The sequence below is a fragment of the Gymnoscopelus microlampas genome (assembly GCF_963454915.1).
Source record: "Gymnoscopelus microlampas genome assembly, chromosome: 15".
Lineage (NCBI taxonomy): Eukaryota > Metazoa > Chordata > Actinopteri > Myctophiformes > Myctophidae > Gymnoscopelus > Gymnoscopelus microlampas.
In genome coordinates this window covers 29,202,438-29,226,019 of record NC_139952.1, presented here as the reverse complement: position 1 = coordinate 29,226,019, position 23,582 = coordinate 29,202,438, and the positions used below count along the sequence as shown (strand labels likewise).

Genomic DNA, 23,582 nt, shown 5'->3' with positions numbered 1-23,582 from the left:
CATTTTCTAACTAACAGCCACTTATTAGATATTATATTACACACATACAGACATCACAAAGATGAGTGGAAAAAGTCAAAATGGTCATTAATGATACTGTAGATTGTCTTCACGTGTAAAGGCATATCTTTGTCAATACACTATGGCCCTATTCCCTCTAAGAAAAAGCTCTACCTGATGGCTTATCATGTATGTGTATGGTAACTATGCCAGCTCACCCCGTTCAGAAGAAGAAGAAGACTTATCACAGTCTCTGATCTCTGAAAGGCAGACAGACAGTGACTCACATATCTTATGACTGTAGCAAATCAGCAGATAGATGATTAATAATGCGTTGAATTGAAATTCTTGGTTATATTTGGTTGCTGCATAATGGTGGATTGTGGTGCCTGGCTGTCTCTTTCAACCACATTAACCCAGACCAACCACTATAACTACAGTATATTGTTTATCACTGTTGTCATTATAGTTGTGGTATGGACTCTGCATCCACTTGAGTTATAGTTGTAGTAGTGTGGACAGCTAAACCCCTATATACTGCATGTCATTGTACAATGAATAGCCGATCTACAAGTTCACAACACGTCGACGCGCTGTGAGCTTGTAGATCGGCTATTTGACCTATGATGACATGCTAAAAATAATAACGCTACTGTAGATTGAAAGTGGTTAAAGATTGTGATAAAGTGAGCCTGCTGTCAGCTCCAGAGATCAAATCACCGTCAGGACTCCATCTGAGCACAGTATCATGCTTACATTTGTTTTAGAGACAGACTGATATATCGGTTTGGCCAATATATCGGCTATTATTTGACTTCTCTATGACATTGGCATTGGCAATTATGCAGTCAATGAGTCTTTTTTAGCCACATTCAACCTGGCATCCCTATTTGTTATTATAGGAGAAAATATTGGTCAAAACAAATGTAATTGGTGGTCTAGGACCAACGATCTGGCTTCAGTCTGCGCACCAATTAGTTTCACATGAGTAACAATATTACCCTCTCATGGTAGACAGACGGCTCCAACAGTACTGCATTGATAGAACCTGGAAATGAAGAAACATGTTGAGTAAATAGCAGTGTTAACTTTTCTTGTGGTGGAAACACAGTTGATATGTTCTCAGTGTAGAATAATAGACCCATAACAATTTGGGTTGTTCAACTTTAGACTTCTATCTGTATCACACAAAACAAATGTGGTTCTTCAGTAGTTCTTTGGGGAGGTTGAGTTGCTGTATAAATCAGTGTTTCTTAAGCTGTGGGTCCGGACCCCAGGGGGTTCCCACATGATTTTGGGGGGGGTCCCTAGATAACAGTGAAGTGGCAATTTAAGGACTTTTAAGACCTTTTTAATAGCTAAAACAAAAACAACAAAAAAGACCATTACTGCATCAAAAGTTATCATCAAACTATACTATAAAAACTGGTAAAACATTGGCCAAATTGCGTTGTGAGCTTGTAGATCTGCTATTTTCACAGTATTTATCTGTGGAACCGAGTTAAACTAAATTGAGTGCTTGTCAGGGCGGTGGGTCCCCATTTCAAATATGATTATTTTGGGGGGTCGCGGCCTGAAAAGGTTGAGAACCACTGGTATATATCACCGCTGGCATACAAAGAACCCGTTGAAATGCCGCAAGAGCAATCACAAACGGATGCGTTTTGAGCTTCTAGCCTTCTTCAGAGTGAATGCTGAAAAGGTCAAAATGTGTCCATTTGTGATGGTTGCTGCAGCATATTGAAGACATTTTAAACTTTGTGAGTGCGGCTGGTTTCCTTTGTGGTTATAGTTGGTAAGGCCTTTGTTAAGTCCTAAGCCTTTAGAGGTTCTCTCTACTGGTTCTTCGGCTTAGTTTAGGCCTCTTCGGCTTAGTCTAATGCTGCTATACTGGATATAGCATGATTTTAGGAGTTAAAGAACCACTTTTAGTGCCATTTAACATTTTTGTTTAGCATGGCTTGTGTCAATACAACTGATTGTGCATAATGTAGATTGGCATTTCAATTTTTCAAACCAGTGACTACAGATTAGACTTTACAAGATAGTAGAAAATAGTTTCAGACAATATGTTTTAATGAATGATGAAATAATCTATCCACAAGTCTCTCTAATAACAAAGTCTCTCATATCTCAGCAACATTCATCTAAGAGATAACTCCCAATAAATCCAGACGTGTCACAACCATTCAATATATGATTTATTACTGTTATTGTTCTGTTGTTGTCAGATAAAAGCAGATAGAGTAGAGAAGCTTACTAATCAGAAACAGCGTGCAGCTTTGGGGAGGAAGAGCGGAGGGTTCCTCCTGTCCAAAGCCAGACAACAGAACTGTCTGAAATCAGTACACTACAGCACAGGGCAAAACCCCCCCATCGTCATGGATGCTACATAACACTGTCTGTGTGAGAAAACAGTCATGGTGTGAACAGCTACTGTCGGTCTTTGACAACTAGCTCACGGTTGCGCGCGCGTGTCGCGCAACTAAGTATATAAATCGGGCTTGACACGTTCATGACACATTAGTATTCTGAGGTAAGCTAGGGTTGGCTAGTGTTGTACTGAGCAAAAATGAACATCTACGTCTATATGGTGTCATGACCGTGTCAAATCACTTGACATGACCTGTGGATGTCGTGATGATCTGCTGTTTCCTATGTGAGCACAGTTTACATCGGTGCTCGCCTCTACCTTGACATAGCTTTGGCATTAGGAGGTAAAACAGGTTAGCGCCCCGCTGTGGGCGATTTGAGGAGAAGCAGCTTGGTTCATTTAATGACCATTTGGGGGAATGATGACCCCATAAGTCCTTGTGGGTCATCAAGTACGGGATATTACGTAATACAGAGAGAGGAAAGCCTCATTTGTTTGTTAGTCGTGTATTGATATTTCAAATTTTGACAGTTTATACTTTCTAAATAGTGCCAAAAGTTGAAGACTGAAGAAGCACCCATTGAAATAGATATTTTCAGCGATGCGTGTACACATCTAGGCCCAAACGCATGACTCAAGTCTCGATTGTTCCCTTCTTTTAATTAGAGTGGAATCCACTTTTGAAGTGCTGCTTTGCAATTATACAAACTTATATGAGCTTAGCTTATTCCAAACGCGAGAAAAGGTGCTTCTAGCGAGTAGGTCAGTACGTTATGATTACTGATAATAATAACATTTGTTTTTAGCATTGTTTTAAAACATTAAAAAAGGAAAATTAAAATCTAACGGTATACTTTACTGTACATAACTAGTCTAGTTTCACTGGCTGGGTGGAGGGTTCAAACGGATAGAAGTACAGTAGATTACAAAAACAAAAAGAACAAAGAAAATACTGTTCAATTGATCCATTGATTATATGGATGATAGATAGCTAGCTTGGCTAGTACAAAAAGGTACAAGTAATATGTCCTATTTTGGCTGAACATAGTCAAAGACATTCATTTGAAGGAAACAAAGCTTATGTCACAAGAAATAATAATAATAATAATATAAAAACAAAAACAATCCTTTACTGTTTTGATCCACTGTCTTTGGATTACCTGAGATTCCTTTTCTCCCTCAGGGCTGTACTCGTTTTGATATCAAGACTACAGGTTGATTGACCGATTGATTTAATCAATCGACTTGATTGAGGTCATAGTCTCGCCACTAGGTGGGGGTCAAAGACACTCAGGCAGGCTGAAGGCATTCCTCATCACAACAAGCTCGAACCAATAATATCACGCTTAATGTCGTCATCATCATCATCATCACACCAAAGAGCAAGTCACACTCTCCTGTCAACCAAAACACACCTGACCTGCAGGTTCTACACATTTAAGTTCACCACAGTCCACCAAACAAACGTTCGTCAAACATGTTTAAAAAGGAGGCATGTTGCAAAGAAAAGGAGGAAAGGCTTAGCTTAAAGAGGGAGAGTTATTCCTTTTACACTCCTCTCCCTCTAAGGAATTTAGGCTTCTTAAGACTGTCTTGGAATGCACTATATATAGAGAGAGATAGATATTGCCTTTACTATAAGCAGGATTACTGTTGATACATACAGTGGCCTCCTTACCACTTGGGGCACCGCAGCGAGCATTTAGCACCCTTCTTCCCTTTGGTTGCTGAGTGCCACAGTCCCCAAAGGCCACCAGGGAAGTAGGAGATACTCAGACTTTTTTCCCCCCTATTTTCTTTTTCTACTTAGGATTCAAATATGTGATTATCCAAGCTCCTCTGGGCTTTGGTCACTCCTCATCCACAGTCTCCCTTTTTGTTTCATCAGCTTTCTGCTCCAACACCTGAGGGCTCGGGCTCGGAAGAGGTGCGAGCTCCGCTGCAGCCAGTAAGGACGGGTCTTGTGGATCCATGTTCTTCTGGGAAGATGTCTCTTCCTGTGACAAAAGCACATATAACTGTAACTAACCATTATTTTCTAGTGTGTGTGTGTGTGTGTGTGTGTGTGTGTGTGTGTGTGTGTGTGTGTGTGTGTGTGTGGGGGGGGGGTTCAGTAGGCTGTACTATATAACCCCATGAACCCATGAAATGAGATTTGTCTAACAGATTGATTTGAAATGTTTATGAAATTGCTGGAATCGTTTGTTTGTTGCTCTTAACTGCAGTGTGCACTCCATGTGTTATGTAATGTAAATACACATGCGTCAGATCAGCTGAAACAGTGGACAGCAAGTCGTTTTTTTTCACCACTGTAATTTTGTGAACTTCAAAGTTGTTTATGGGATGGAACTGTGAATTATTATGCAATTTAAATGCCAGAAGGACTGGAAAAGAAGCGCCTCTGATAGCCTGTGGTTGAGTAAAGAGTAACATCTTACAAACTTATTGGCTCGCTTATAGAACAAAGCTTAGCTGCTCGTCACACTGGTCCGCTTGTCATAACAACAGCGATTATTCAAGTACTAAAATATAATTCACTTAATTTACTGCTGATCGATTACTCAGTTATTTCACCGCTAATAACTGTTAGAAATCACTGTAACATCAAAAGTTCTCCATAAATGAAGATTAAAGGTTGTTATAACAACGGTTATAAGAGTCCCGTTTTTGGTCGAGTGGCTCCTCAGAGTTTATTACTCACTTGCTCAGAGAAGCGCTGATTCTCGACAAACTCCTGTGTCTCTGCGTCCTCCCCGTTTGAGTGGCAGCTGGGACTTGGCACCTCAATCCCGTGGCTTTCCAAAATGGCAGCCTCTGGCAGCGTTACAAAGGGGAGGGGGTGGTGAGATACAGAGACAAATGGGGACAGATGAGCTGTGATGTGAATATCTCAGTTCAACAGGTTGCTCAGTCCAATGTGTGATGCTGGGCTGCTGGCTGAAATGTTGGCCTAAGGGAGGCCGTTGTGTGGTGACGCAACCCGTTGTGAGCTTGTAGATCAGCTACTTTTGCTATTTGTCATACCACGAAGCGTATAGAGCTGAAGTAGTTAGAACTCACCTATGTTGGCCCTTCGTTTCATCTCCTTCCGACGGTTGGCAAACCAGTTGTACACCTTCAACGCTGTCACACGCTCAAACTCAGACAGCTTGCATCCTGGAAGCACACAATTAGGAGGCCCTTATCTTACCATTCCATCACCTAACCTCAGCTAAATGAAACCTTGTGATGAAAAAACTAAAACCTTTTGGAATCTTTCATATCCACCAGTGCGTGTGAAAAATCTAAGAAGCAAGAGACATTCCCAAGGTGCCCCCAAGGAAATTGGCTATGCACTATGTCTTCCATAAGTACATTTTCTTACCAATTTGCAGAGAAATACACCTTCAATCTGCTGCAATTATGCATTCTGCACAGTTCGTTTCAAGGATAGATTTTTGGTGCCTTGCATTCATACTTTTGTGCTAGACATTAAGTTCATTTTATTACATAAAATCAACAAACGCCTGTTTTGTAGAACAGTGAAAACAAGAGTTAAGTAGCAGCACTAAATACAGTGAATGGTCATACCTGGTTTCTGGATGACAGAATTGCAGGCATTGGCAATCTCCTCTCTTTTTGCCTCATCTGGATACTGGTTCTCCATGAAGAAACTGGAAAACATAAACACCCAGCATAATGAACACTGCTATGTCATCATGTTTTGTGTTCATTTTTTTTTAAATATATATCTTTTGGCAGTTTTACTTTATTTACACAGGAAAGTGTAAATAGCGAGGCAGCTGCATGCAGACAAAGGGAAACAGGAATGGTATGCAACACAAGTGGTCTCCAGACGAATGAACCAAAGTTCTATGTAGTTGACGTATTATCCAGTAGGGCTGTGTAACATATCAAATATTATATCTATGCAGTATCTTGATATGAGGCTAGATAATCGTCTAGGATTTTGGCTATCATGTTGTGATATGTCTTTTCCTGGTTTAAAGGCTGCATTACAGAAAAGTGCTATAATCTTCTGACTGTTCAAGCTGTTCTATTTGCTCAATAGCATCAATGGTCATCACCACAATATTGTCACAATATCGATATTGAGGCATTTGGTCTAACATATTGTGATATTTGATTTTGTCTGCATCGCCATGCACTACTATCCAGTCACCTACTCGGTGTGAGTGCACCGCTTCTAAACAGTCTCCCATCGACCAATGGCTCTCCGTTTTACTGCAAGGCAGCTTCAAACTGAATGCAGCGGACATCAGTCCCGAAATTTTACACCTCATCAATTTAGAGTCCTTGTACTGTTGTCAGTAGAGAGGTAGGACACAGCATGTATCCCATGAAAGAGCAGCGACATGAGAGGGCTGTGATCATAATCCATAATCCAATCTGCATGGTCTTCTGACAGCAAAGGGGCATATTCATGAGCACATTAGGTGGATAACATTCTGTACTTTGTTACTGCGCATGGAAATCTCTTCCTATAGGCCCATGAATACGAGGCAGCCCTTTATAGCACAGTTACAGTATCCATCTAATAAAAAAAAAATCGCCTTGAGAGGATTACTGACTCCTGCCCCTCCTGGGTTTCATCCATTTCCTCTCCAACCTGCTCTTGCTCTGGACTCCATGGGTTTTTATCTCTGCCATGGCTGAAAATGAATAATTATCTCACTTTACAAAATGCGCATGGATCAATTTCTCCTAACCCCTTACTCCTCTGCTTTGCCCTCCACGGTTCCCACTTGCCCTATCCCGCCCATTCTGCCCTGCACGTGCACGCACACGCACACACACACACACACACACACACACACACACACACACACACACACACACACACACACACACACACACACACACACACACTCTCCCTCACACACACTCCCTCACACACACACACTCTCCCTCTCACACACACACACACACACACACACACACACACACTCCCTCAAGCTCTCCCCTCATCTTAACCTCCGCGTTCGTCCTTCAGTCTTAACTAGCTCATAAAGATCAGCACTGCAGTAGAATTGTGTAATCTGGGAGCAGCGCTGGTGAGTGTGGTCTGCGTGCCAGTGTGGTCCTATTACTGAGAGTGCCCCGACTGCACCCTATACTTACAGCAACCACATAATACAGAAATCAATGACACATGAATGGTTAGATGCTGTGGAAAAAAATGCCCTTTCTTCTCTCCCAACATCCTCTGTGTCATGGGTAATCACAGTGTTCGGGACAAAAAAGTTATCATTAGAGGTGCAATAAGCTATTGGAAACTGGGACAGCCAACCTTTAAGGAGGACCTGTCATCCAGGGTGAACGCGCAGAGTGATAGCCTACTTTAAATCCAGGAGCAAATGCCCCCAAGTCGCGTGGAAGTTCTATCCATCATTCAAACCACCTCTGGAGATGGTCAAAGAAGCATTTAGCCGCATTAATGGGGGAAAAAAATAAGCAGCAAAAATGTTCTGCAAATGTGAAGGAACTAAAGAAAATTGCACTTGGATCCAACTAGAAAAAGCATGCAGGAAGTGCATATTGTGTCACGTTGAAAAATAAGAATTCAAGATCCAGGTCTATATCTAACCTGGCCAAATATCATACAGATGTAAATGTTTCTGATCATCAAATATTACGTCATATAACGACCTCTGTCGTTGTAATTGTTCTGGTGCTAATAACGTTGTCTCACCTCTCCATGATTGACTGGCACTCCTTCCTCCAGGTGAACCTGCTACCTCTACGCAGCCGCAGAGGCCCGCCCACTATCCCAGCCCTTTCCCCCGCCATGATCCCTGACCTCCAGTCAGGTTCCTCCTTTACTAGCGAACGCATCGACAGAGTGGCACCTGTTGAGATGGAGAGAAAGAGAGAGAGAGAGAGAGAGAGAGAGAGTTTATTCATCTAAAGTTGTTGTGCACAAACAAAACAATGACCAAATTTGAACTGTCGTGATTTTAACAAATGTCAGGGGAACCCGTCTGTCTCAATAGTATAGAATGGCTTCCTTTTTTCTTTATGAGGGGCTGACCCCCCAATTCAGATCTCCTGCTGAGGGGATGCCACCTAAAACTATTGGAGATACATCCATGGCCCACAAAGGAGTGACTACATATAGACACTGTATTCCGAGGCTGGCTGCTGAGACCCCCGTCCCCCCATCTTCAAGAGGGGGCTAGGCATGGTTACCTGGCTGTGACTGGGCGGCTGCAGCGGCCGCAGTGTACCATGGCAGCAGATGCATCAGCAGCTCTCTCTGCCTGCCCCAGGCTGGGTTGGGGTTCAGGTTGGTGTTGGGGTTCAGGTTGGTGTTGGGGTTGGGGAGGATGTTGGTGAGGCTGGCACTTGACCCAGCGCCCGTCCCGTCTCTGTCTCTGTCCCCTCCCCTGGCCCTGGGCATGGAACCTAGGGCGTGCTGGCTTTCACTCCATCTCAGCCCTTCAGTTAGGACAGAACCACTGGTCAGGCCATAGCCATAGATTTATTGATTTATAGACAAATGTGACTGGCTGCTGATTTCAATGGCGCCATTTTGGCCCTACACAAACTATGCCTGTCAAATTCTATTCACAATCAGTTCAGATTCAAACCTGTGTTTGCTTAAAATGCAATCCAGTCCTCAGTCCAAGATATGCCACATGAGTCAATTTGACTGATAACAGTACAGATACGTAATTGGTGAAAGAATGTGCCCAGCTCTGATTGGAAACATTGCACAGATAATGTGTTATTGTTAGTATCATTATTGTTAATAGCCTGTTTGTTAGCCGTGTAGGAATGAAAACCAGCACCGGAGTACCACCAGGTTCAGGTCTGAGAACACTGCAGTAGCTATAGCAAAGCCGGGATTGGTTTGGGAATGGAAAATGGAGGGAAGTAACGTGGTAGGAGGAGGTAGCATGTTTAAACACTTTAAACGTGGCGTCCCTTTTTTGACCGTGTTAGGCAAAATCCATCATACACCGGTGTGGCGTGGTGAAAATAGCTGATCTGCTGTACAAGCTTACAATTCGTCGCACTGCCTGCAACACGTTGTGAGCTTGTAGATCAGCTATTTTTGACATGCGACACCATCATACAGAGAAGTATAAATCGAGCTTACATGATTAAGAGACACTATAATGTAAACATCTATTCTCGGACGTGACTTGATTTAACGTGAATGTTTAAAACACTTTGTCATATCAGCAGAAATCTGGTTAGTTGCAAGTTATTACTGTCTAATGCAGAACTTGTGCAAATGCCACGTCCCTGCATCCTCCTAGGACACCGAGAGGTCGACGCCAATCCAAGCTGTTACTCTACCCTGTTCAGACAAACCACATTCACCCACTAAAGTTTCATCTCCAACCAGATGACTTAACATTATTGATTACCATCTCACGTGTCAGGATTACTTCTATCCTTTGTCTTTCCTCTTGATTCTTTTTTTTTTATTTTTATAGATTTTGTCCCTTGTCCTTCCTTGAACTTATGGTTCTCAAAGACCAGGGTGGCAGGGGTGGTGGGGAGGGTGGGGGTTGGGTTTACCATGCAAAACACGTCGACAAGCAAAGGATAGAGGGGACGGGCAGAGGAGAGGCTTGACATGCAGGTGTCAATACCAACATAATGGGCAAAAATGCACCCGCAGCTTTCTTGCAGCCTTACTATCTACAAATATAAATATATATCTGTGCTTTGAGTCGTTGTATGTGAAAACCCCTTCAGTTCCTACTATAACACTGCTGATGTTTACCTGGCATTCTAGTTTCTTTGAAGCACTAAATTGTTTTCTTTTTTTTCTTGCACCCTATGTGACCATTTACACACTGTCGTTTGTTGACTAGGTCTCCAAGTCTCTCTGCTAAATGCCCAAATTGGTATCTTAATATCACCTAAACCCACTCCTCCATACGACCCAACTCTATATAGCTCTGCCATGCTGCTCACCTGGGTTGTTCCTCTCCAGCAGGTACCAGCGGTAGAAGGCCCTGCGTTTTGAGTCGCTCATCTCGAGACCCTGCTGTAGCAGCCACTGGGATATGTAACTCTGACTGATGCCTGAGACGTGAGACAGGGGGGAATGGACCTTTTTGACATATGCTGCTGATGTACGACCGATTTGACTTAGAAGCGTATACATTTTCCCCGCCCCAATGTCAAGGAGCCAACTTTCTGTCGCCATTTATTCCGTCTGTGATCACTTATTTGTGTTTCGATATAGCGTGAAACACGGTGCAGATGTTGGCACTGACTGACGCCTGTTGCCAGACGGCTGCACGACTATAATAAGGGATTTGATCGATAATGCCAACAGCCCACAGGAATTACCATTAACCTCGGCTAGCCAGTAAGTATTTTGTTACCCTCGATCAAATAATTTTTTTATGAGTTGGGCAGTCGTCTGACAATAGAAACGAAAACATATGTTAATGACAACATCTGTACAGTGTTATCCTCTACTGAAACACAATAGAATTGATTACAGACAGAATCGGAGGCGACAGACAGTTGGCTTCTTATTATTATTGCCTTGAATGGGGACGAACAATGTATACGCAACTCAAAGTCAAAGCAGAAGTATAGGCTGTGTTTGTGAAAAAGGTCCATTGTAGAGACCAACTATTTATTCCAACACTTTCATGACTTTATTTTATTTTTTAATCATCAACTGACATTGTACCAGTATCCTTGAAACAGCCAAGTGGGTTGTAATAATAATTTGAAAACTGTTTTACAACAGTAGAGGCAAATAGAGTACCTGTTACTTGGCCTACGATGGCCTGAGAGATCCTGCGGTTATTGAGGAAAGTTTTGATCTCCTCTTTCACAAGGTTGCTGTCTCTCCTGTGACAACAGCAAAAGAAAAGAAAAACAACAACAACCGGGCAACAGTGTTAAAGGGTCTACACCATGAATTTTAACTTTTTCTTCATTTTTGGTCTCCCCCACCTCTCTTCTGTTCCAACAAATACCCGACTTCGAGCATGCAGGCTTTCATAGGCTATCTGTGGTTTTCATGTAAATTGGTCTGAAAACAGTCCGTCAGATTTGTTCCCCCACCCTACGTCACGTCTGGGAACAATTCCTGCCATTTTTCAGTTCAAACCAAAAAAAAAAAATCAAATTTTTTTTATTTTATTTTTTTTTCATTTTTAATTTTTTTAAATTTTTTTCTTATTTTTTTTTTTTACTTTTTCCACACAGAACCAGGACATGACATGCATACAAACTGGCTCAATAGCGCCCCGTGCCAAACAGGACAATGTGGTATTGCAGGTGAAAGTGCTTTATAAGCCAGAGAGAAGTTAGTTGGAATGAGTATATCTGAGGCTTGATTTAGGCTGAAACCTTTTGAAAAACGTTTGAGGGACATAAACAATATGATATCAAATATTATTATTATTTTTTAAATTCATGGTGTAGCTCCTTTAAGGCCACAGCATCACACCACGGTTAAGGCAACATCCATTGTTCAGTCTAACATTATTCAGTGATGGCCATCATCAGTCAGTGATCTTGTTTCTGGTATCCCTGCACACCTGACCCGAATTAGTGCTACTGAATATTCTGTGAGAATAAGCCTTTACCTCTGGGGACCATTCACTTGTCATTATCTGATGTTATAATAGTCTCCCATCCTCTCCACTATTCTCCATTTTCAACCTGTCCTCATGTAGCCCCATTTCAATCCACTTCTTGCTGAGATTCAATAAATCACACATGTGCTCCACATGTGCGCCTCACCTCATGTATTCCTCCACCTTCTCCTCGAGGTCCCACTCCTCCTCTCCCATCATGTCGTAGCTGAATGACCTCTGAACCGCCACGCCGGGCGGGTAGAGCGGCGGGGGCGAGGCCTCGTAGCTGTTGCTAGGAGACAGCGCGGGGCCGTCCAGGCCGGAGGTCTGCGTGGTGGCGGAGGCCAGAGAGAGCGAGGAAGAGGAGGACGAGGAAGACGAAGGGGCCGGGGCCGGCGCCGGGGCGGCCGGGGTCGAGGAGGCGTCGTTGGCTGGGGCGGCGGCGTGGGGTTCACAGTATGACGGGCGGTTGTCCGGGTCGAGCCTCTCCAGGGACTCCAAGGCGTGGATGATCTGGGGTTTGGTCATGCCCGACAGACGCAGGCGCTGGAGGAGGTCTATCTGTTCTATGGTGTAGCGGGGCTCCACCTCGCAGCACTCCATCCTGGCATCTGGTACGGTCACATGGAGGAACAGGAGGTGGTACATCACAATGCTGCCAGGTTTCTGAGCAAACTTTATCAAGTATAGCGTTACTGTTAATATAAAGGTCACTCAGACTTTTGTTCATTCGCATTAAAAAAAACTAAAAGCAACGCCGCCACTGTACAAGAAGCCATTTACAAAATTGAACTTAGCCATTATCAGGTACAGGAAAAAAACAAAAAACTGACTGCATTCTCCTCTGAAGTACCTCTGGGTCATTCAAAAACTTTGGCACAAATTCTACGGCTTGGCACAGACAGCAGAGACTTGCTCCATTTATCCTTGCTTGCTCCATTTACCCAGGGCTATAATAACTAACGCATGATCACCGATCCATAACGTGCACACACATCAGGCCCCGGTGGTCAGCCTTAAATTAACATGTTATCACCTATTATCTGTAGAAAGAAACCATGCAGCTACTCTCTAAACATCAACAACCAGCTGAAAGTTGTCTAGAAACAAAATGTTCCCAATCAATCCCCCCCGCCCGCTGTTACCTGATGGTAGAGGGGGCGACACTGACAGGCGCCCCGTGGGGAGTGGTTCAGTGCGTGGGGTCGCAGTGAGACACCACTGTCGCATGGCTCGGCGGACCACCGCTCAGCTGGCAGCGCTGCTCTGCTGAGGGCGAGATGATGGGGGACGCGGGGAGACGCGCTGCAGTGCGTTGCGGTTTAAACGCGACTCGTTTAGCTGTTTCCCCCAACAAGCTCACTTATGATCTGGTGCTAGGCTACGTGGCTAAGCTAACAACACTTCTCTCCCAGGATCGCTGCTGCGATCCGACCGACAACCAGACCCGCTTTGTCCTTGAGCTTTAACTTCGAGCGGTAGCCTGGATCGACATCGACATAAGGCTGGTTGTTATGGTTAGGTTGGAGGTAGAGGAGGAATCCACGGTCCGGGGTGCTGCTAATTAGCTTGCTGGCTAACTTAACTAGCTGGTGGTGGCGCTGTCCCGCAGCAGCAGCGCCCCCCTCTGTGTCTGTATGTGTGTGTGTCTGTGTGGAGGGGCAGGCTGCAGGCACCAGGCAGGCTGCAGAAACGCTCGCCCCAAAACACAGTCGCCCCGGGGTAAATCCGGCGACCAACGGTCGCCACATAGAATTCCTAAACGTAACCTCAGTAAACTATGGGCTAAACCTAACCTTATTCATAAACGTAACCTCAGTAAACTATGGGCTAAACCTAACCTTATTGCTAAACGTAACCTCAGTAAACTATGGGCTAAACCTAACCTTATTCCTAAACCGTAACCTCAGTAAACTACGCCAAAGCCTAACTTTATTCCTAAAGGTAACCTCATTAAACTATGCCTCAACTAACCCTAAACTTATTCCTAAACGTAACCTCAGTTAACTATGCCAAAACCTAACCTTATTCCTAAACTTAACCTCAGTAAAACTATGCATAACCCTAAACTTCGAGGCGAGCGTGTTTTGGGGCGAGTCTTCCGGTTACCAAGCTGCAGCCCCGGCAGGACGAGGAGTGCAGCAGGCGATGCGATTGGTTCGCCGCCTAAAAAAAAGTGCTGGTCCCGTGGATGTAAACGTCCCGGAGTCGATGGCTGGCCCACCCAATAGAGCAGCACCTCCGTCCGTGTGCTGTTTCCCAACTAGCAGAGCAGAGGCAGCGGGGGAACTGAACTCTGCAGGGTCACTTTGTCCATAGTGGTCCAGGTGATGATGATGATGCAGTGAATGATGGAGGGTGGAAAGTAACTAAGTACATGTACTCAGTATTTCCAAATTTCAATACTTTTACTTCTACTCCACTACATCTCAGATGCATGTTGTACTTTAATTTTCATTATGATTACAAAACATATTACCCACTTCAGCCCATACATTTCGGCCATTTGAAAATAGCCGGTCTAGATAGAAGCTCCCAATGCATCGCATCTATTTTCAAAAGACTTCTATACATTTTGTACATTTGAAAACTTGTGAAATGGGACATCCTGCATAATGAGTACTTTTACTTTTGTTTGATACCAATACTTTTATACTTTTACTTTACTTTGAATTCTGGACTTTAACTTTAACAGACTTTTACTTGTAACAGACTTTTACTTGTAGGCTATTTCTTCAAAACAAAACAAGAGAGAGACCCCTGACCTGACACAGTGACGATTCAGGAAGGTTTTTATGAATGACAGGGGAACATGCAATGTGACACCACAGCTCTGTTCACTGTTTACACACATCTCTTTATTCCCTTTCATGTAATTTTATTCTATTTTATTTATATACATTTACTTGTCTTGATTTATGCTTATTTTGTTTCATGTTTGCTTTGGCCAAAATGTGAACGTATGTTTTCTCATGCCAATAAAGCCCCTTTGAAATTGAAATCTAAATGTTGTTTCCTCTTGAAAGTGTTTTACTCCCTTTCAAGTTTTGTCATGTCACTGTAGTTACCTTTAGTTTATTTTATTTTGATCCACATCAACAATTTCACCAAACGTACCACACTATAATCCAACAGTTCATGCTGATTGATCAAAAAGGCATAGGCTGAAGCTCAAAGCTTATTTGTGCCTATCCTTCCTACATGTTTTTTTTTTTTTTTTTTACTTATTTACATAATTTATAAAGTTCATATTTTCTGAACACTCAAATTCTTCGTAATTACAGTCAAGATGTTACATTGATCATTGTAATCAAACACTCAAAAATATACAATACACCCATGTCTTCGTTCTTATACACATATATATGCCTGAATGCGAGCATATACTGATATACGCCCATTCAAATCTCATACCGTCGTTATACACATATATATATCTGGATGCGAGCATATACTAATATACACCCATTCAGATATCATACTGTTATACACATATATATATACCCGAATGCGAGCATATACTGATATACTTCCTCTAGCTTATGCGAATGTATTATAATGTAATGACAGAATGCATACTGTGTGTGTGTGTGTGTGTGTGTGTGTGTGTGTGTGTGTGTGTGTGTGTGTGTGTGTGTGTGTGTGTGTGCGTGCGTGCGTGCGTGCGTGCGTGCGTGCGTGCGTGCGTGCGTGCGTGCGTGTGCTACCACCCAGAATTGACAGCCCTGAATTGGTTTTATGCTCCAGCTGTCTGTGTGTGTGTGTGTGTGTGTGTGTGTGTGTGTGTGCGTGCGTGCGTGCGTGCGTGCGTGCGTGCGTGCGTGCGTGCGTGCGTGCGTGCGTGCGTGCGTGCGTGCGTGCGTGCGTGCGTGCGTGCGTGCGTGCGTCTGTGTGTGAGAGAAATAGTCTCTCTTTCTCTCTCAGGGCACGGGACAGAGACAGAGACGGAACGGGTGCTGGGTCAAGTGCCAGCCTCACCAACATCCGCTCCAACCCAAACACCAACCTCAACCCCAACCCAGCCTGAGGCAGGCAGAGCTCTGCTGATGCATCTGCTGCCATGGTACACTGCAGCCACCCAATCACAGCTAGGTAACCACGCCTAGTCATGCAGAGCTGTGTAACATTGCAATATGATATTGTAAACATACAAAAAAAAGCTTTTTCTGTAAAAGAAAAAAAGAAACACACACACACACACACACACACACACACACACACACACACACACACACACACACACACACACACACACACACACACACACACACACACAGAGAGACAGAGATATGTGAAGATAACAAAAACAAAAATGACAACAATTCTTTAAACATGTATTTTATTAAAGGTATCTTGTTTGTATATACAGTATTTCCGAGCTCAGCACGGTGCAGATAGTGCATGAATACACAGATGATTGACAGTCTTTACTTTGGTTGTATTCCATTGGATGTCCTTTTCCTGTCACAATAGCTCACACATCTTGCAGCTGTGTCCACATCACAGTACCTCACCCTGAGATATGGAAGTTCTGTTATTATTAGTCATGTTTTTGAAATATTTGTAGTCATGTTCTCGAAACATTTGTGGGTGTTTGTAATCTGTGGGAATTATGTGTCCCTTATGACTTGGTACAGGTGACAGGAAGTCTCTCTCTTTCTCTCTCTGCCACACCACTCCCTTTAAGTTTGCTTATCTTTGGTACAGTATTTCTCCCTCCCCTGTGCTTGCTTGTGTCAAGAAAGGCAGGAGTACCTAATAAGTACCATATTATACCACCAGGCACTGAGCGGCATGTGTCTCGAGTGTTTGAGCACCCTGTCTTACTGTAGCACACTTCAGGACATTCAGACGTGCAGTGGAGTTCTCGGCCCTTGGTTGTCGCGTAGAGTCTGAGACGGCAACATGAATTGGGCGTTTCTCCAGGGTCTCCTGAGCGGAGTGAACAAATACTCCACTGCGTTTGGACGCATCTGGCTCTCCGTGGTGTTAATATTCAGGCTCATGGTTTTCTTGGTGGCCGCAGAGAAGGTCTGGGGTGATGAGCAGAAGGACTTTGACTGCAACACCCGGCAGCCCGGTTGTTACAACGTGTGCTACGACCATTTCTACCCCATCTCTTACACCCGACTTTGGGCTCTCCAGCTCATCTTCGTCACCTGCCCCTCTCTCCTTGTGGTGCTGCATGTGGCGTACCGTGAGGAGCGTGAACGGAAACACAGGCTTAAGCACGGCGAAAACTGTGCCCCGATCTATAGCAACACGGGGAAGAAGCGCGGGGGTCTTTGGTGGACCTACTTCCTCAGTCTGCTGTTTAAGATAGTCGTGGAGGCCTTGTTCACCTTCCTGTTGTTCTACATTTACGAGGCCACCTTCATCCCACCGTTGGTGAAATGCCACGAAGATCCTTGTCCAAATGTTGTGGACTGCTACATTGCCAGGTAAGGGTAAATAAATGCCTAACATTCCTAATGAATTCAATCCTGGATTTACTATCATGTTACTACTCAAGTTTAAGTTTCAGTCCTACTGTATAACAAATTTGATATGGTTTAATTTCCTGATAAACATCTGTGTCATACTATCTCACTGTTATCTCTGACCTCCATGTGCTCTGCAGGCCCACAGAGAAGAAGATCTTCACTGTCTTCATGGTGTCGACAAGCTTCGTCTGCATCCTGCTTACCCTGTGTGAGGTCTTCTACCTGTTCGGGAAGAGGTGCTTGGAGTGTTGCGGCGGGAGAAAACACCACCGCGTGCCACAGAACTCATTTGCCATGCCCAAGACAGCTCTGCTTGCCAAAGATAATGAGGTTGAGCTGGAGAAGATGAAGTTTGCCGACGGCAAGGCAGAAGAAGCCAAAGCAATTTCTGCCCCGGCCTACAGTCTGCCCATCTCCTGAGAGACTTAACATCACGTCATGTTTGACTTGAGAGAATAGGACTGGATGTACTGTATATGCACAGAACCCCTGTCTTTTTAGGTAGCATCTTTGTTGCTGACCTGATCTACCTGAAACAGTTTAAGCCTGAAAAAGAAAATGTTGTTTACAAAGTCAACATCAAGTCTTTTTTTTATCCATACAATTTCAAGACCATGTTCAGTAATTTTCTGGTCCACTGATGATGAGATGAAAATGTGTGTAAAGGTTTTTGTATGTGCTTTTGATATAGTTGGTGTGTATTGAACATTGTTTATTTTTATAACTACACATAATACATTTTAATCACTCTTTATCATTCTCTATTCTATCTACTATTTTCACTTGCATGAGAATAGTAGATTTCTCAACAGAGCTAAATATGAGTAAGTCATGACCATTAGTCCTAAAAGGAAGAGTTATGAAAATTAGATATTCCTAAATCAATACTTCAGAGCACTTTGCAACATTCTCTGTATGAAATGTACAATAAAAAAAAACGTTATCAGAATATCTTTTTCAGCAAGTATATTTGCACACATACTGTAAGGAAGTTGACTTTGGTGAGGTTGGTGCCTTATAAAATTCACAACAAAGTATTAAAACATTTACCCTAAGTTATGTACATATTACACCAGAGGGTTATTCGTGGGGCAGGAACGGAAGTGCATTGTGTGTGATTGTGTGTGTGTGTGTGTGTGTGTGTGTGTGTGTGTGTGTGTGTGTGCGTGCGTGCGTGCGTGCGTGCGTGCGTGCGTGCGTGTGTGTGTGGTGTCAGCAAACCAGATGGTGATATATACAGTTTATTATTATTATCATCATTATTAAAATGACAAACCTTACTCTGAAATCTCCCATGGTGCATATCCGAGCACTTTCCCATAAGGAGGATTTCTGAATCCATTCACAGCTCAGTATCAAAATTCTGATTAGAATCTGAATCAGTTAATTTGCCTCAGTAAGTTTACACAAACGAGGGAAGAAATAAGAAGAACATGAAATAAAGAGACAAAAATAAGCTATTAATAATAATCGTAACCCAGGCGATCACATTTATTCAGTGTGTGCATGCGCCTGTAAAAGCCTGAATTGATGCACTTAGTTCAATGGCTAGGAATTAGTTTAAAGGAAAGAATGGCCCCCAACTCACTTTTAAGACACTCCACTTTATTCGAAACAGCAGCAAACAAAACGTTTCAACCTTGCCATCTTCTACAGATTAACAAGTGAACATGAACAGAAAGTGACATCTTTAATATATCAAGCATAGGACTTATTTGAACACATGAACCCTAGCGTCTGGGGCGAACATTGTTACGCATCGTGAGCTTGTAGATTGACTATATTAAACATGAGGGGGCCTAATATAGAGCCCTGGGGACTCCAGTCAACAGTATATGGGTTTAAGTAGTTAAGGAATCATACACACAGTATACACAGGACTTTTTGAAGAACTTATACACATACTGTACATGTTCTGCAATGATTTTGAGAAACAAATCTATGCGATCCGATTACTGAAATGAGAGTAAAGCGATCTCATCAGGTACAAATCTAACAGGTACTGAATACAAGGAGGAGTTTATTTTGAAATGTATTTGACAAAATTAAAAAAAAAGAATAACCAGAAGTGAAAATGAATCACAATGTGTCACACAGGTTTGGGAACAAAAAGATTGAGTCCAGTTGGTCCAGTGATAGAATGGGAGTGGTGATACTGAATCAGGGCTGAAAAAATTACCACTCCTAATTACAACTAATGACGAGTCGATGACAGCTATTAACCACATCCTGAATTCCATAGTAGTACATACCTGATTAAGTGATAGGAAGTTAATACTTGATTAAGAATTAAAGAACACTTCCCACAAATGTTGTACAACTGGGCAGTGGCAGTAGAATCAAATTATCAAGAAATGGTCAACATTTGCAATATGTACAGGTATGTTCTATCTGTTATTGAAATATTTGGACTCCATATATCATTCTCATGCCAGTACCAATGGTCCCAGAGCTCTTGAACAAACACATGCTAAGGTAGTGGCTTTGCTTTAGCCTTACCAATCAAGGGTGGACAAAGGACATAGATTTAAACCTAAGATAAGAACTGCAGCACCTGATAGCAGGTTGCTGTTGACAAAGCTTCTTGTCACTCAACAGGGTGATACCTGGTCCTTTAATGTGTCTCTAGTGACTCTAATTTTAAGGGCATGGTTCACTGTCATTTCTGATGTAAATTCATTGTGACAAGAGGGAAGATATGAAGGATGACTTCAGCAAAAAAAAAGAAAAAATAATCTATAGCATAAAATCTTTTTAGCTGTTTTAAGGACATTTCTTGGCTGGATTCCAGAATCCGTTGACCACACCCCCAGAGTATGGCCAGCGGTTTCTTGCCCTGCCCAGTCATATGAGGAAACAGTTGTACATGAGAAGTTTGTCAAACTAACGTCGTGAAGTCACATCAGGTTTATTTGACGGACAAAAGGGACGAGATGGGCCTAAAATAAAACCAGATTGAAAGGTAAATATGCAATTTAAGCCATGATCTGGTTATTGAATATCTTGAATATCTGTCTTGCTCAGGTTCCAGAGGTCGACAAAGACTTGTCATTGAATTAAATAGGCAGAATTATTCGTGGTGGAGGAGAATTTTTATAGGCAACACAAATATAAATGTTTGCTCAAATATTAAAGGAAGCTTTTTTCATAGCCTCAATTACAAATTAACACACTTCAGTTATTGAACTGCCGGTAAGGCTAAACTACGTAGTGTGATAATAGGACACAATTTTGTCTTGGCTACTGTACATTCATTGAACCCCTAAAACATACAACAACAAAAATACCTAAAATATCAGGTTTATTTGTTACAGTATTTCATTTATTTATTGATTGTGATAATTGTAAATATTAGCATGTCTCACATCATCATCACAATGTTCTCAACAAGCACTCAGTGGGTGATTTTGAGAAATTCAAATATTCTGCATTTTTTTACCTAATACCTCAATATTGATCATGTGAAAACATATTGGAGATGCCGACTGTTGTTTTTTGAAGATATTTACACTACACTTTATAGAAATTATCGTTAGTAATGTGGATATGATGACCAAACAAGTAGAGGCAATCGTTGTTCATTTCTCTCAACTAGAACAGTGTCATAAGTTCCGGAGATTTTATGATTTTACTTTTATTTTAGAATTTTAAACTGTGACATACACAAACACAAGAAAATACAACATCTAAGCTGTATCGATATTATTACAACCAAATCCCAGACGATATCTTGTCTCATATCACAATATCGATATTATGGTAGCCTATATCGATATACATAACGCCCAGCCCTATTCTCAACACACATTGTTTGGTCTCAGTGTAACTCTTCAATTGTTTCCTAATGTATCCTTCAAGGTTCCAACAGAAGACTTCTTCGATATCAAAACGCAGACACAAGGGAAGGTGACCCCAAGCCAGACAAATGGATTGGAAGGGCTTGGAGGGTCTGCTCAGCGGGGTGAATAAGTACTCAACCGCCTTTGGACGGATCTGGCTGTCTGTGGTGTTTGTCTTCCGTGTGATGGTGTTCGTGGTGGCGGCGGAGCGTGTGTGGAGCGACGAACAGGGCCATTTCGACTGCAACACCCGACAGCCTGGTTGCACCAACATCTGCTACAACTACTTCTTCCCCATCTCACATGTTCGCCTCTGGGCTCTTCAGCTTATCTTTGTCACCTGCCCCTCCTTCATGGTGGTGCTGCACGTGGCCTACCGAGAAGAACGGGAACGCAGGTATCAGGCCAAGCACGGCGAGAACTGCCACCTGTATAACAACCCGGGCCAGAAGCACGGAGGTCTGTGGTGGACCTACCTCATGAGCCTCTTCTTCAAGACGGCCATCGAGGTGATTTTTCTGTACCTCCTCCACATGATCTATGACAGCTTCAAGCTACCCAGACGTGTGAAGTGTGATCTCGCACCTTGTCCCAACATGGTGGACTGCTTCATATCCCGTCCAACCGAGAAGACTGTTTTCACATACTTTATGGTGGGAACCTCTATTTTGTGCATGGTCCTCAACCTCTGTGAGATCTTTTATCTGATCGCCGTCCGAGTGGTGAGGCTCAAACATCGAGGCCACATCCACGCTCCACACCCTAGTTAAACTGAAAGGCCTGGAAGGGGACTGCAGTGCCTGTGACGGCTATGCAAGGGCTTTCAAGTGTTTTCATATCACAGACCCCTAAATTGACTTTCATGGACCCCCCATTTCAAATGATTCTGTCTTAGGGACCCAGAAATTATGTTGTAGTTTCAAATATCATAATTGTACTTGAGAAATACATTCATAATGGTGATGGTGATATTGAAAGGTTACTCATTTTTAAATGCTTTGTACTGTCATAAAGTTAATTTAATTATAGTGAAATTAAACTACTCTTTATTTGTCTGGTGAACTCGGAATCCCATTAACAAACCCTGGCTGTCCCTGGTCCCCACTTTGGAAACCACGGAACAATTGGAACCCAGACTTATTTTTGAATTTCTTTTTTTGAAACCATCTAAATTACTCAATACAAAGTCATTTGTGAACATACAATTTAGGTGAAATGGACAATTGAGCAGTGTCAGAGCAAATACTTTCATTCTTATGACAATTGAATTATTTAAGTTTACAGAACATCAACATGTGTTTAATGCTTACTTTGTGTTTCCTGAAAATGTTTGTGTGAATTCTAAGAAATAAAATCCTTTACATTGACACATGGCAGATGGCATCAAAGTGATATTTCCACTAGTGTGTTGTAGGCTTATTTGTCCACTTGGTGGCAGTAGATGTCTATTAGAGTCATTTAGAAAAGAAAAAAGAAAAGATTATAGGCCACATATTGTAGGCTACAGGAGGGGTTGTCAGCAATAATAGAGTTGCAAGCATTTTTGTGATGTTCTTTTTTTAAATTCCCTATCAAACTAGCCAGATTTAAATTAAATGGCATTTCTGTGGTATGTTCCTGTGCTACTGATAGTAGTTTCAGAATTCTATCCCCTGGATGGCGCTAAAGGCCTACTACTGCCAGCAAGGAGTTCGACTGATTGATTCATTGATTACTTTATTTACAGACAAAAAGCACATGAAAGTACAGTTCAAGTACAAGGTAAACTAAATAGGATTTAAAAAAAAGCCCAAGAAAGCCACTGGCTTGTTTCAATTGGGGTCCTCTTGTACTCAATTCATAATGACATTAAATGACAGACAGATATACACTACTATGCAGAACATCATATAAACATAAAATTGGACTCAAATTTGAGCACAATAAAAATAAAACTTGAACTTATTGGCAGCAATAATAACAGATAGAGTTGCAAGCATTTTTGTGATGTTCTTTGAAAAAAATCCCACTCATATAATTTAAATTAAATGGCCTTTCTGTGGTATGTTCCTGTGCTACTGATAGCACTGTTACGACTTATATCCACCGGATGGCGCTTAAGGTCCACTACTGCAATTTACAGTGAGGCGTTCGACTAAAATTGAAGCTAATAAACAACTTATTGAGGGTGAATAAAAAAAAAATCAACCAAGTATAAGTTCATAGTTCAAAGTATAAGTTCATAGCTCGTGAAGACACTGACAAACAGGACAACTATTTGTAAAATGCACAAAATGGGAAGTCACATGTTATGTAGCTAAACGCTAAACGCTAAACGCCAGAG

The 23,582-nt window shown here is 42.4% G+C and overlaps 3 protein-coding genes across 3 annotated transcripts; 2 read left to right on the top strand and 1 right to left on the bottom strand.

Annotated features, from left to right (window-relative positions):
* Positions 1-2,188: 2,188 nt before the first annotated feature.
* LOC311061958 (homeobox-containing protein 1) lies at positions 2,189-13,576 on the bottom strand. The gene is made up of 10 exons (XM_084080683.1): positions 13,083-13,576; positions 12,104-12,548; positions 11,118-11,203; positions 10,307-10,417; positions 8,564-8,812; positions 8,067-8,223; positions 5,945-6,027; positions 5,435-5,530; positions 5,076-5,188; positions 2,189-4,371 (listed from the first exon to the last, which is right to left on the bottom strand). Exons 1-10 carry the CDS (start codon positions 13,165-13,167, stop codon positions 4,225-4,227), a joined length of 1,572 nt encoding a protein of 523 aa, XP_083936809.1. The 5' UTR covers positions 13,168-13,576; the 3' UTR covers positions 2,189-4,224.
* A 3,266-nt stretch (positions 13,577-16,842) lies between these two features.
* On the top strand, positions 16,843-17,840 carry LOC311061725 (gap junction beta-4 protein-like; the record flags this gene model as incomplete). Its single annotated transcript, XM_084080415.1, has 2 exons — positions 16,843-17,378; positions 17,558-17,840. 2 exons carry the CDS (start codon positions 16,843-16,845, stop codon positions 17,838-17,840), a joined length of 819 nt encoding a protein of 272 aa, XP_083936541.1.
* Positions 17,841-20,280: 2,440 nt separating this feature from the next.
* On the top strand, positions 20,281-22,535 carry LOC311062106 (gap junction beta-3 protein-like). Its single transcript, XM_084080912.1, has 2 exons — positions 20,281-20,382; positions 21,279-22,535. Exon 2 carries the CDS (start codon positions 21,346-21,348, stop codon positions 22,027-22,029), a length of 684 nt encoding a protein of 227 aa, XP_083937038.1. The 5' UTR covers positions 20,281-20,382; positions 21,279-21,345; the 3' UTR covers positions 22,030-22,535.
* Positions 22,536-23,582: the final 1,047 nt, after the last annotated feature.